This window comes from Eumetopias jubatus, unplaced genomic scaffold (assembly GCF_037043125.1).
Source record: "Eumetopias jubatus isolate StellerSeaLion01/CBP00866 unplaced genomic scaffold, mEumJub1_p1.0 scaffold_13, whole genome shotgun sequence".
In the NCBI taxonomy this organism is placed as follows: Eukaryota; Metazoa; Chordata; class Mammalia; order Carnivora; family Otariidae; genus Eumetopias; species Eumetopias jubatus.
The window spans coordinates 81,182,278-81,196,685 of NW_028274819.1; the positions used below are offsets into that span (position 1 = coordinate 81,182,278).

The window sequence follows — 14,408 nt, forward strand, 5'->3', positions numbered from 1 at the left end:
AACTACAGCGTCTTGGGTTGTGCACCCCTTGGCAGCACTCCCAGTCCTGCCTCCAGGTCAGGGCACATGTCTGCCCTTTGTGCTTCTAAAACCGCCAGCCGCTCCCAGTTCACATGTGTGACCCCGCCGCTCCAGGTCTGTGAGTCTGTGCCCGGTCCCCAGCGCGCGAGGCTGTCGCTCACTGGCAGTGTAGGATCCCCATGGCCAGGCACCCTCCCGCTGCCATTTATTCTCCGATATCTGCCCACAGAATCAGGGCTGCCTGCTTTGTACCTCAAAACCAATCGCCCGCGATATTCTGTTTGTAGAGATCCAGATCTTCTTACATCTCAGGCTGATTTCGTGAGTATTCAGAGTGGTCTGGTAGATATCCAGCTCAGTTCTGGGGACCAGTTGAAATAGGGTCCCCTACTCGTCCGCCATCTTTTTTTGAAATAAAAAAATCCTTACATGTCATATTTAACCAATACATTTGAATAACAATACTCATGAAAAGGAAAAATAACTAAATTAGCAAAAATAAATTTAGGGGCACCTGGGTGGCTCAGTTGGTTAAACCTCTGGATCTTGATTTCAGCTCAGGTCTTGATCTCAGGGTCCAGAGATCGAGCCACAAGGGACGTGGGGCTCCACACTCAGTGGGGAGTCTGATTCTCTCCCAATCTCTCTCCCTCTCCCTTTGCCCCTTGCCCTGGATCACGGATGTATGCATACACTCTCTCTCAAATAAATACATCTTTAAAAAAAAAATTTTAGTAATAATTGAAACTTAGAAAAACTGCATATTTATTCTATTAAATAGTCTCTTGTTCATAATATAGGGTAGCTTTATTTTTTTTTTTTAGATTTCATTTATTTACTTACCTGAGAGAGACTGAGAGAGCACAAAGCCAGGGGAGCAGCAGAGGGAGAGGCAGAGGCAGAGAGAGAAGGAGAAACAGGCTCCCTGTTGAGCAAGGACACTGATGCAGGGCTGGATCCCACGACTCTGGAATGATGACTTAAGCTGAAGCCAGACACTTAAACACCTGAGCCATCCAAGTGCCCCTATATGGTAGTTTTATAGATGAAATAATATTTTTGATTATTTCTGTCCCTTCTAGTTTCTGATGATTAATCAAAGACTTCATTTTAACTAGTCACACAAAAATTTTAGTCTTTATATTTCCAATATAAATTGAATGTTCCTTGTTAAAGTTCTCAATTAAAATGAAAAGAAAGAATGAGAAACAAAGGAAGAAAGAAGTAAGGAGGTAAGAAGGAAGGAAGGAAGTTCAAACAATTTTAAGCAAATTTATATATAAGGAGCTCTCAACAGGAGGTACTTTGTGTACAGAAAAATATATAAAGATTCATGATCTTTGAGTTTAAATACATATCATGTGTCCCACCAACTAGTAATTTGTCACCCTGTAGAGTAAGGACACTGTCCTATGATCATTGAAATGTTGGTATTGACAGTTTAATTAGAAATATAACAGTATTAAAATATACCTGTAACTAAGATGCTCAAAAAAATTACATTGCATTGTACTAAATATCCAGTAAGGAACACTGTTTTATTTTCATTGCAGGGTAGTGTTATAGGTTTCCTTATTTTTGTAAAATCTTTGGAGAGCACCCTCACAAATTTTAATGCCTGCCAATGTCTGCAATTTGATTATACGCTTTTCCAAGACAAAAACTGTTTTTGTTTGTTTTGTTATTTTTCTTATTTTTCCCATCAATAAGCATTATGTCTGGCCCACAGTGGATAATTTTTACAACTCCATGCTATTATAAGGATTAATGATTAGATATACACACAATTCTTCAAGGTACTCTGTAAAGAACAGATGTTAGTCGGGTAACCGACAACGCACTCGCGGTGCCCGCAACAGGGAGCCTGAGGTCCCCAGCCTCGCAGGCACTGCCCTGCTGGGCCGTCTGGTGTCTGTGGAGCACCAAGGCGGCTGGGCTGCGGGTGCAGTAGGAGGCTGAGAGGCCTGCTTGCCCTGCGGGTGAATGCGGAGGCCCCGGCAGTGAGGGACCCCTTAGAGGAAGAGAGCATCGCACTGTCTTCTTCCACCTCTGTCCCAGCGTGTGATGCTGTGGTTGGATATTTAGAGGTCATTATCATGGATGATGGACAAGTTCCAATTATTTCAAATTTCACAGTCTCATACTACCAGGAGTTTGAAGACAGAAAATAATAGAATCACCTATATGCCTATTTTTAACGAATCTGTTTCTTTGGTGGAAAAGTATTTTGAAGAACAGCTACCGGAGCAGATTCTTGGATTTAACATGCCGGCTTTCACAAGTTTAGAGCACCATAAGGATGAAGTGGTTGACGTATGCGACATGCTGCTCACACTTACGGAATTTCTAAAAAGCTTTAAAAGAAGGAAAGGGATTGGATTTAAGTGACTGTTTAGTGGTGGCTTTGTTGTGTTAATCATCTTCTATAACAGTTTCCCAGAAAGATCTGCAGCCCTAGGTCCCACCTCCAGGCAATGAGATCTTCTTCCTCATCTTCCTCAGTGTTGCCCAATAGACTGGGAGAGGTTTTGGCTAATGTGACAGAAGAGTTACATATTGGAAAGATTGTCTTTATTCTGCAAGTCTTTATTAATGTTAAGTATTGATGGGTCAAAAGACAATCACCTGACCCTCCTGAGACCTATTTCTCCTGAAGCACCTTCTTATGTTCAGTAACCCTAGTCCTCCTCCCTGAGTAGATGCCTTTCTCAGAGGCCTCTGAGTCAGGCTTCTCTGGAACAACCCCAAGTCCAGCATTCCACCCACCCGCCCCAGTATGCAATGTTGGTGTGTCAGTATTTGGAAGAACTCACCATCTCCAACTGTCTTTGGCCCAACCGGCTCTGCATGTCCCACCTGGCTTTTTGTGCACTCACAGCTTTCAGTTTCAGTCTTGCAGCCTCAAAGGTGTTTTTGACTATTTGGGAGATTTATCAAGGGTGTTACTCAAGCAAGCTGCCCCTCTTGAGATTTCTGAAGCATCTTCTATCACAGCTAGTCTTGGCTCCAGGAGTCAACTGAAAGAGCTGTCCTTTACCTAAAGCTATGCATGAAATCAATTCCTCGTCTTATATTTATAGTCCTTGAATTACTATGCCCTGCTGGTCTTGACGTAGTCCCACTGTTTCTATAAATCTCTTTTAAAAAATTTTGGAGGGTGCCTGGGTGGCACAGTTGATTAAGCTACCGACTCTTGATTTTGGTTCAGGTTATCATTTCAGGTATGAGATCAAGACCCGTGTTGGGCTCCACCCTGAACATGGAGCCTGCTTAAGATTCTCTCTCTCCTCCCTCTGCCCCTCTTCACTCATGCTCCCTCTCAAAAAAAAAAAAAAAAAAAAATTAATTAAAAGAATTTTTGGAGAAAACATTTTTATAGATGAATAATCAGGCTAACCTAGCAGATATAATCTTGGAATTTCCATGATTACTCACTAAAGATCAGAGTATTATGTTTTGTGTGCTTTTTAGCTGTTAGTACTATGAAAGCAAAAATGCTTTCTATGTTGGTGTTTCTATTTTACTGGGACCCATGAATGTATGCATATGCTAGACTAAAAGCATAGTCCAGAATAAAAGCCATCCCTTTCTTATAGTATGTTGTATTTCCATAGGTTTGCTAAAACCCTTTCTGTTTAAGTCAGTTCATTAGGTTTTCTGTTGGGATAGGGTCTCTGCAGTTCCTTCATCCTGTCAAAATCTTCCTACCAAGATGGTGTTCCACTGGTCTAGCTCAGCACTAGTAGGAGAGAACAAACAGCTTTACTGTTCATCTGTCTACTATGATTTAGTACCATGTTTGACAGAATATTATTGACCAGAAAACATGGATATCACAAATCTAAAAAGAAGAAAAAATATAATAGTTCAATTCCCAATGTGTAATATATATATTACATATATTACATATTTATATATATGTAAAAATAAGTCTCTGTACTGACGTTTCACTTGGCTCTTATAGTTTAAAGGATGAGCTATGGGCTCTGTGTGTTTCTATACTGATGTGCTTATTAAATACTTTTGTACCATGAAAAATAAATAAAGAAGTGAAAGTGAGGAGAGATTAAGGGACTAATGAAGGGAACAAATAGTTGCCAGGAACTTGTTTTAGACACTACTGCAACTACTAGGTACTTTACCTGCATTAACTTATAGTAACTCTTAGAAATTAGTATTCCTGCTTGACAGATGGAGAAACCAAGACCTAGAAAGGTTAAGGAGTTTATTACTACAAGATAATAGTAAGCTGTAAAACCAGATTCCAACTTAGAACTGGCAAAAACACCAGAATTTGACCTCCAACTATAAGATATTACCTCTCAGTGGAATATTGAGGAGCTGAGCTAAGGCATGGGATAAGAATAGATGGAGAGTACTTAATTCCTGTTTACTCATCTTTTATTAATATTAGAGAAAAATGAAAATCCTCACCATTAGTTCTCATTCTCTGTTTTTCTTTTCTCCAGAGTTGTGTTTTTCTATATTAGGCATGATTTGAAAAGTATTTTAGCTACTGGGGCACCTGAGTGGCTCAGTTGGTTAAGTGTCTGACTTTGTCTCAGATTATTATCTCAGGGTCCTGGGATCGAGCCCCATGTCAGGCTGCTCCCCACTCAGTAGGGAGTCTGCTTGTTCCTCTACCCTTCCCCTTCCTTGCTCTCTCTCTCTCTCTTAAATAAGTAAATAAAATCTTTTAAAAAATATTTTAGCCACTAAAATACACTAAATATTTACCATAGGAGATAATAAAAAATTGTATATTCCTGATTGAAAATTACATACACAAAGAAAATTTTTTCAGTCCTAGTTCTCTGGAGAATGTATCTCACCTTGAGTTTTGTTGTCATAACACTATATTCACAGTTGATAGAAAAATGAAGCTCATGTTAATGCATGAGCAATAGATTGAGGTAAAGTAACCAGTATTTATAACCGGTATATCATCATAGTAGCCCATTGAAATAGGAATTCCCACGTATGGCTTACAGATGAGACTCATTAAACTCATTAAGTTACCTCACTCATGATCACATATTAGAACAAGGTCAGGGTAGCATTGGATTTGAACCTACATTTCTCCCCAACTGTATAATCTTTCCAGTATACCATGTTACCCTTCACTGGCCCACAGCTGAAAGTCCTAATATTAAAAATGATCTGTGTGGTTAAATACGTTGATTCTTCAACACTTAAAAGTACAGGAGCAATGAAGGAGGCCACTAACAATTGGCACTTATCAATAGGGGTTTTGAGGATTTCTAATGACAAGAGATAATAAGCAAGAGTTTCTTTATGCACATCTGCTTAATGTTTTTAAAAATGTAACCTGGAGACTGATCTGAAGCTCAAATGAATTGCATAAATAGTTGTCAATATGCACTGCATCTGGTGAGAATGTAACACCGTCTGGGTTTAAAGTGCCATTCTTTGACCCCTGAAAATAGGTGGCCTAACAAAAGATAGATCAAGAAGTTACTAGTTTTTTGTTTGTTTGTTTAATTCTAGGGGCAATATAATAGGCCATTTTTATTTGTAGAATTGTTGATAGAGTGAGTTTGAGTATTTCTACATGTCTGTCTCATCTACTGGATTTTCAGCTGACAGCAAACACACATTATAACATATTGATATCCTCAGTGTTAAGCATTGTGCCAATAGTGGTGTTCAGTAAATGTGTGAAGAAGAAAAGGAAGTAGAAATTATTTCTTTTTAATTTCACTTATCAATTTTTGGTGACAAATTTATTTTGGGATCAGGACTCTAAATTAGCCCAATTTTATAGAGTAATCCAGAATATGTTTGAAGAAATGTTATTTTGATTTTTAATTGTTTTATTTCCTAGATGACACAATCTATTTTTATTTTAATAATTCTTTCTTTCCTAATTTTTCATTTTAGTAACTTTTTAAGATCTCTTTTCAATTTCTTTTTAACTCCCATTAACTACATCTACGAGCATGAGTTATAGTACATTAAGAGACATATCGAATATAACTAACCTAAAATAAAAACATAGAAATATACATATATAACTAACCAATATCCTATAATTAATTTTATATGTGGATCAGTGTTTTGTCTAAAATAAATGTATATGTCATGCCAACTTTGCTCTTGAGGATCTTGCTATCTAGATGGAGTGTCAAACTATAAACAACTAAAAGATCCAATAGCAGTTGAAGTCAGCAACAGGAGTAACAAGCTACTATGGTGATTATTTTCCAAGTGGCTAAGAACTAAACATGTCCAAAGAAGGTGAAATGACCCCCTTTTGAGTTTAGAGTTAATAAACCTTACATAATTTAGACTAAACCTTGAATTATTAGTAGAACTAAAAGAGACAAAGAAGAGAAGTAGAACATTCCAGGTGAATTTAAAAATTTGAAGAAGATACAGAGTGTTCTTGGAAGATAGCACACCTGTATACTTGGATTACAAGTATGAAACAAACTGGCAAAGTAGACTAGGAAAGTATACAGAAAGTAGACTAGGAAAGTATACAGAAAGTCCTAATAAGAAAGTAGAGTTTATGTTGCTTTTGTATCTTACCATTCCTATCAGTATTTTTAGCATATAAGACAGGTAATTATAAAGGGAATGATTTTAGAAGCCAGACACGAAAGTCAGTATTAATATTTGAAGCTCACCATGGTAAGATTTTTTTGCTTGACAGCTCCGAGGCTTGAAGTTGAATCACAGAGTGTGTTCAAAGGCCTACAAATTCTGACTATGTCAAAGTAAGGCTCCTTAAAGACCAGACTATATTGCCTAGAAGACCAATGGGCTCCTGAAAACAAATATCCCATTTAGAGACCAGTAGAAGGCAAAACACATTGTGAATGCAATAAATGCTTCCAATTCATTTTTGAATCTGCCGGAGTGGAATAAGAGAATTGTATGCTGCCTGAAGTCAGAAATATCTGACTTTGAAAGTGGTTACTCTCCCTTATTAACTGTTTGACCTTGGGTAAATTATTTTAACCTCTCTGAATCAAAGTTTCCTGATTCATACAGTTAAATATATTTGTTTTCAGGATTAACGTTACAGGGATTAATTGATAATGTAGCTCAGTGCCTAAGATTAGAATTTAATAAACGAGAGTTCTTTTTCTCTTGCTCGTCTCCTCCCTTCTAAGCTGGTTAGGGTTTGGGACACCCGTTGTCCCATTAGACCCACTATTACAATATTCATGTGCAGTTTCCTTCAGTACATCTTTCCTTTCTTGTGCTATCAATATCCTGTGGCACTGACTTTAGATTTCCGCTACCACACTATAAAATCCTAAAAAAGTGTAAGACATAGATGTTCCTATATCCCTAATAACCTCTAGGACTAAGAAAGGACTAAACAGTATGAGGTGAATGAATCAATGATCAAAGTCCTCACTATCACAAAGTAAAATGTTATTGTTTATGCCAAAAAAAAGTTGCTAAAGAGAAACAATTCATTCAGTTCAATATTTTCTCGTAGTTACTGTTTTAGTTGTTTCAAACAGAGTATTTGTGGACAAATAGTCACTTGTTTTTCAATATTTTTATTTTAAAAATTACTCAATAAAGACACTATTCTGTATCTTATAGATTTTAAACAATTACATTATCTCTTTCTTGATAAAGAAATTATTCTCTTGTAACTTTGAAAACATTTTAAAAAGATTTGGGGGACGCCTGGGTGGCTCAGATGGTTAAATGTCTGCCTTTGGCTTGGCTCATGATCCTGGGGTCCTGGGATAGAGGTGCACGTCGGGGTGCTCAGTGGAGAGCACAGTGGAGAGCCTGCTTCTCCCTCTCCCTCTGCCTGCCACTCTCCCTGCTTGTGCGCTCTCTGTCTCTCTCTCTCTCTCTCTCTGTCAAATAAATAAATAAATTTTTTTAAAAAAATAAAAATAAATAAAAAGTTTTTGGAGAATGCTAGTAAATATAGAAAAATTTTATGCCAAGTGAAATTTGAATTTACAAATTATTTTTCCTATGCCATTCAGGTTCTTTTAGGAAAAACAAAAATAAAAAAGCAAAGCAGTTATTCAGTAAATAGACATGTTGCATTTTTCAGTTTGTGCTAACGCTGCCCCAATACCTGGAAAAAATTATGTCTCTAATTTCCTACTGAACAAGGTCTGATACCTTGGGGATACTGTAGCCACAGCATAAACTGGGTAAAACAGTAAGATATAATTGATCTAGCTTACAAAGTGTTTTAAATTGTCAAGATATTGTCATTGCTATATCTTTTTACATAGAATTCTGTGTGAAATGCAATGTTGTGCTTCTTCCAAATACCTACAATTGTGAGAATTGATCATTTTTTTAATGCAAGGAATACTTCCATATGAATTTTGAATTTGATAATGTGTTTGAAAAATGAAATCACCTTTCTTTAATGCTTAAACTCATAGCTTATCCACACTGGGTGGAAAAACTGAATGACACTCAGTTGGACAGTGGGAGCCCTCTCCGATGGGAATGTAAGGCTATTGGAAAACCCCGACCCACATACCGTTGGCTGAAGAATGGAGTGCCTCTTTTGCCTCAGGTACTATTGGTAACTGTTAACCTTTTCTTGTGTAATTTTAACAGGATTTCACACAGGACAAACTATCCTTTTGTCTTATGGAAAGTCATTTCTTATTTACACTTTCTAATGTATTTGAAGTGAGAACTATAATAGATATAAAATAAAATTATTTTTAATTACCTCATTACTTTTTTGAGTAATACATTGTTTCCTTAAATTTTATTCAATCCTATAAATTCATAGGAAAATATCAATCATTATCAGATTCACTGCTATTTCTAGCTGACTTTTAGATATCATCTAGCTTGTTGCTGTCACCTTGCAGATTGTGGAGTTGAGGCCCAGGAAGTAAAGTGACTTGCCAAAGGTCATGTATCTAGTGAGAGATGAGACCATAATAGAATCCTAGCCTTCTATATCTTGGACAAGTTAGTTCTGTGACATCCTACTTAATAGGATTTAAAAGACTTAAATATCGAGCCCCTGGGTGGCTCAGTTGGTTAAGCAACTGCCTTCGGCTCAGGTCATGATCCTGGAGTCCCGGGATCAAGTCCCACATCGGGCTCCCCGCTCAGCGGGGAGTCTACTTCTCCCTCTGACCCTCTTCCCTCTCGTGCTCTCTATCTCTCATTCTCTCTCTCTCAAATAAATAAATAAAATCTTTAAAAAAAAAATAAAAGACTTAAATATCTTTTTAGTAAACCTATTACATGTTTTTGAAATCAATTACTATTTAATTTTAGAATGATGGTAATAATTTTAGCTAACTCCCTTGTTGCGGCCTTTGCAGGAAGAAGGGCAAAGGGAGAACAGTTCAGTATGTATGGGCAAAATGGAGGGGTGGTGTATAAAGTTGAAATTCTAAATATATGTTCCGCCCAGGTCCTGCCACTACCAAGAGGCCTCTTGTCTGTCATTTACCTCTTTGGACTTCAATTTGCTCCTTTGTAAAATGAAGAGATTGGATAAGATCATCCCCACAGTCCCATCCAGCTCCAACGTTCCATTACTCTAAAACTGGTTAGGCCCAAACAAAACACAGTTACACAAGAGAAATACACAAATACAAAGAACTATAGAGCCATTAAATAAAACTGAGGGTATGAGAATCCTGAGACATTGGTTCATTGTCTCTTTCTCTAATTTTCTAGGGATGCCAGATAAACCTTGAGAAAGGAATACGCTGGTCATATTTTCTACTTTCAGCATCCAAGTAAAGTAAATCCCGCTAGCAGATAATACTTCTGCAAAGTGAATAGGTTTATTTTGAAAATTATGTAAAATTACTTGGCATCTCTGTTGATAGGTAAAGCACTGCTCACTAAAATTAAAAGAATGATTTGCTGGGCATTAAGTAGACAAGACACCTGGTTGTTAAACAATATTTTAAATTTCAAATTCAGTTTTGAAATGTGCTCTTGGCCTCACTTGATGTCAATTTGCACATGCTCAGTTTTTTGTTTTTGGGTTTTGTTTTTTTTTTTTAGATTTTATTTATTTATTTGAGAGAGAGAGAGTGAGAGAGAGCACAGAGTGGAGTGAGGGGCAGAGGGAGAACCAGATTCCCCACTGAGCAGGGAGCCCGATCAGGGCTCGATCCCAAGTTCCGGGACCATGACCTGAGCCACAGGCAGCCACTTAGCCAACTGAGCCACCCAGGTGCCCTAAGTTTTTTGATTTCTGTATTAAATTTTGTCTGATAATGAAGTTAATATTTTTTGACCAATAATTTTATACAGACTCCAGTTGCAGTACAGTTTTTTTTCTGAATTTGTTGGGAGGTGAGAAAAAGGTAAATTAGATTAATATTATAAAGGGATTCTTGTTTTGACTTGGGCTATTTTTAATTTTGTCCCACTTGTCTACAGTCACAATTGTTACCAAAGGCCACATGTGAACCTCTTCTTCTGTAAAATGAATTCAAATAAAAGCTTCATCTGCTGATTATACTTCACAAGCTGAACTAGTATACCAAACAAAAGCTGCTCAGTATAAAAACAAAACTGAAACTAAAACTCATAAGAATAACTACAGGAAAATACATTTATAATATCTTTTCTGACCAAGAAATAGTTATAATTTACAAAAGACATTTTATAATGAACAGTAAATTTGCATTGCTAAGTTGTCAAATAATGCTCAACTGCATTCATTGGAGGCTTTTTTCCCTTGGTCTAGGAGAGAATAACTGCAAAATCTGTATGATTTATTCACTTTATCTATTTTTTTATTTTATTACAGAATAGGATTGAGATGGTTAATGGATTATTGATGATCCACAATGTGAATCAGTCAGATGCTGGAATGTATCAGTGTTTGGCCGAAAATAAATATGGAGTCATTTATGCGAGTGCTGAGCTGAAGATTCTAGGTATGCACTTCCTAAGTAAATAAATAAGAAAAACGTGTAGCTTCTTTTCATGCTCTAATTCTTACTATACTGAAGTTTTATGATGTGATTATAAAAAACTCTTTTATGACTTGAAAAGAAATGCTTAATATTTACCCATACAGCTCTTACCTAATGGTAGGCAAGACAACACTCCAAGGTAAAGCACCCTCTCATCACGGGATATCAACCATTATCACCCTTACATGAAAGGGAAGGCCTTTTTGAGGCTGTCCAGCTGTCTCAGAGGGTTACACTCTTGACAGGACACTAGCACTTCACTGGTTAAGTACTACAACCAGTGATTCCATCCAGTGGAATAGGCTCCCCAAATTGAGCATGTTTGGGCCACTGAAAGGATTTTACTTTTTAGCATTCTAGTTTCCTAAACTTTGGTCTGGGAAATTTGTAATACAAAGAGAGAGACTTAAGTGATCACAACTCACTGTCTCCCAAAGTGAACAGGAGCCCACTGCTTGTTCTGCACTAAAATTCCCAAAGCACAATATTAACAGAAATACCCAAGATCTCAGGAATCTGGGAACTTACCATTTACGTATCAGCTAAATGTAACACACTATAAATCAACTTATTGAATTATGGATGTTTGCACTTGAAATTTCTCCACATTATAATAAACCCACCTAAAATAAAGGACTCCAGATTTCTATCTCCTACAGCCTAACCAATCAAATATGAATGTAATTTCTTGTCAACTTACACCCCAATATTTCTGAGTTTAAAAGCCAATTCAGGGGCGACTGGGTGGCTCAGTAGGTTAAGCATCTGAGATCTGAGCATCGGCTCAGGTCACGATCTCAGGGCCCTGGGATCAAGCCCCTTGTCAGACTCCCACTCAATGCGGAGTCTGTTTGTCCCCTCTTCCTTCCCCGACTTGTGCTCTTTCTCTCTCTTTCTCAAATAAATAAATAAATAAAATCTTAAAAAAGAAAACTAATTCAGCCTTCACCTAGTTAATAGTTTACCCAGAAATACTCTCAAATATGTCCTTTTCTTATTCACTACACATATTTTCAAAATTACCTCTAATAAGTTCTGTTCCTAGTAAGCAAGCAAAATCATTACCTGCAGTCACATAAAGCTTCTTCACTTTTCTTTCAATTCCTAACCCATTTCAATTATATACATATCCTTTTTATTATATACATATTTTTAATGCCATTGTAGCATGCACTATACTGTTGTATAATGGACATAAAATACTTATGAAATATCCATGAAGTTGTCAAATTGGTTTAAATAAATGCCTCAGATACAGTACACTTTTAGATATATCTCTCAGGTTCTCGTTTAGAATCAAAAGTGTCTTTGTGTGTGTGTGTGTGTGTGTGTGTGTGTGTGTTTGTCTCTGTGTCACATGTTCTTTTAGTCCAGTATCCTCAAACCACAGCTGCCCTCCAGAATTACTTGGAGAACTTTAATCAAAAATATCTTCATGAAAATCTAGTGAAAACAATATTAATATTAATGAATGATCAGACCTAGTTGAATAATTGCAAACAATGAAGTGAAATTTTTAATTGAAATTTAAATAATTCAATTTTAAATGTATTTTTTAAACTACATTTAATTTTGTATAATATTAAAGTAAAATATGCATTAAGACTCACAGAAAGGAAATGGATGACACAAGATTACCTTCTCCACAGATAACCCCCATTTTTCCAAAGAAAGCCCCAGATAGACTTTCTTGGCCAGCCCCTTCACCTTTTGCTCAAGGTGCTCATTAGTCTTTCACAATTAAAAGTGATAATCATAATTAAATCATGTCATCTTTTTGAAACCACCTTTGTCTGTGAGCCCCACATTATATGAAACCATTACCTGCTAATAGAAAGATCATCCAATATTAATTAATTATAGGTTTAATTTTGAGGTAGTACCTTTTATATGTGTAGATATCCTGTGATTTTATTAGAAATATGTCCCAAAGAGTTGCAAAATCTTGATGAATCATCCACTAGAGGTGATTGCCATTGCTTCTGATAGAATTAACATTTTCTTTTTCATAGCTTCAGCTCCCACTTTTGCGCTGAATCAACTGAAGAAAACAATAATTGTTACCAAAGGCCAAGAAGTCATCATCGAGTGCAAACCCCAAGGCTCTCCAAAACCAACCATCTCTTGGAAAAAGGGAGATAAAGCAGTGAGAGAGAATAAAAGGTTAGAGGTCTATTTCATAATTCAAACTCTTAACATCAAACTTTTTTGAAGTTACAGATGGTACAGAGTATACAAGAAAGAGTTTTTCAGTAATTTGAACCATATTTCATGAACAGATTAAAATATGATTTTGTCTACATAGTGATTGAAAAGCACCCAAAGTTCTATTTCAATATGGTCAGACTTCTTTGCCTACGTGGTGTTTCAGCACCAGTGGGAATTTCCACCAGGTTATAAAGAAAGCAAACACGTTCATTAAGCTAGTTACTTTGGGTTTCATTTTAAGTCTGCAGATTTGGAGATTCACAAGTTATCTATAATAATTTTTAGAGGTTGTGTCATTATTTTAAGGTTAATATTTTTAAATGATATAAAGATGGATCTTTTGAATAATCACTTATGGCAGGGTACTTTCAAGTGAGATTTGTGTCTAGGTTTGCCCTCTTTTGTTCAATCTTGTTGAGGCAAAATATTATAAGATTGCTTCAGTTGCCAGAGGACATCACAAGAGTACAAATGGGGAAAAATTATGAGAGAATCAAATCATCATAGGACTGTGTATGCCAAGATCAAAAGCCTGTGCTCTACTAATCATTAACATATTGGTGTTGCAAATGGTGATTCAGCTTTGACAAAATAATATCCTCTATTATGTTGAAATAAGGTTGCATACGTCATTTAAAGTTTGTTTTTCATTTGATCTATAAGGATAAAGATTTTATGCCTTATTTTATGTCTGTCTGGATCTAAGTAATCATATAGTAAAAGTTAATTTATGTCAGTATTAGGGGTCCATTTGAATCATTCTTTAGGTAATTTTGGAATATTTTGAAATATTTGAAAATTTTCTTTAGGAATTTGTTCTTTCCCATCCTAATCTGAAAAACACTGATTTAAATTGCCTGTCTCAGATGAGGTTTACAGACTGATTGGGTATAGTTCAGGCACAAGGATAGATGATGCCTGGAAATGGTGATATCTGGGATTGAAAAGAGTTATACTGGGTATCTAGTTTTGAAAGAGAATTTATCTTTGTTACTTGAGGCAGGAAGCAGGGCAAAATCACAAACTGTGAGATCAAGGTTACATATGGTTGAATTGCATTTGGTTGAATTGCTTATAGTGGAATTGAATTTTTTTGGTATTGTTGCTCATAGAAATTAAAAAAAAAAAAAGACCTGCCACAACCCTTATTATTTTTGTATAATATGATAAATAATTTAAGTTGTTTGATTATCATTTTATCTGAATTAACTGAACATTTTTATATCATCGAAATGTTTTTGTCCTATTGGT

The 14,408-nt window shown here is 36.3% G+C and overlaps 1 protein-coding gene and 1 pseudogene across 1 annotated transcript in view; both read left to right on the forward strand.

Moving 5' to 3' along the window:
- The window catches only part of CNTN5 (contactin 5), a gene marked incomplete at its 5' end in the record, with an annotated part of 571,224 nt that overhangs the window by 266,019 nt on the left and 290,797 nt on the right, over nucleotides 1-14,408 (forward strand). The window contains 3 exons of the mRNA XM_088017513.1: nucleotides 8,421-8,557; nucleotides 10,781-10,910; nucleotides 12,962-13,112. Coding sequence (XP_087873639.1) covers nucleotides 8,421-8,557; nucleotides 10,781-10,910; nucleotides 12,962-13,112 — 418 coding nt within the window. The remainder of the gene's footprint in view (nucleotides 1-8,420; nucleotides 8,558-10,780; nucleotides 10,911-12,961; nucleotides 13,113-14,408) is intronic.
- Nucleotides 114-2,479, forward strand: LOC114221548 (ADP-ribosylation factor-like protein 2-binding protein pseudogene; annotated as a pseudogene).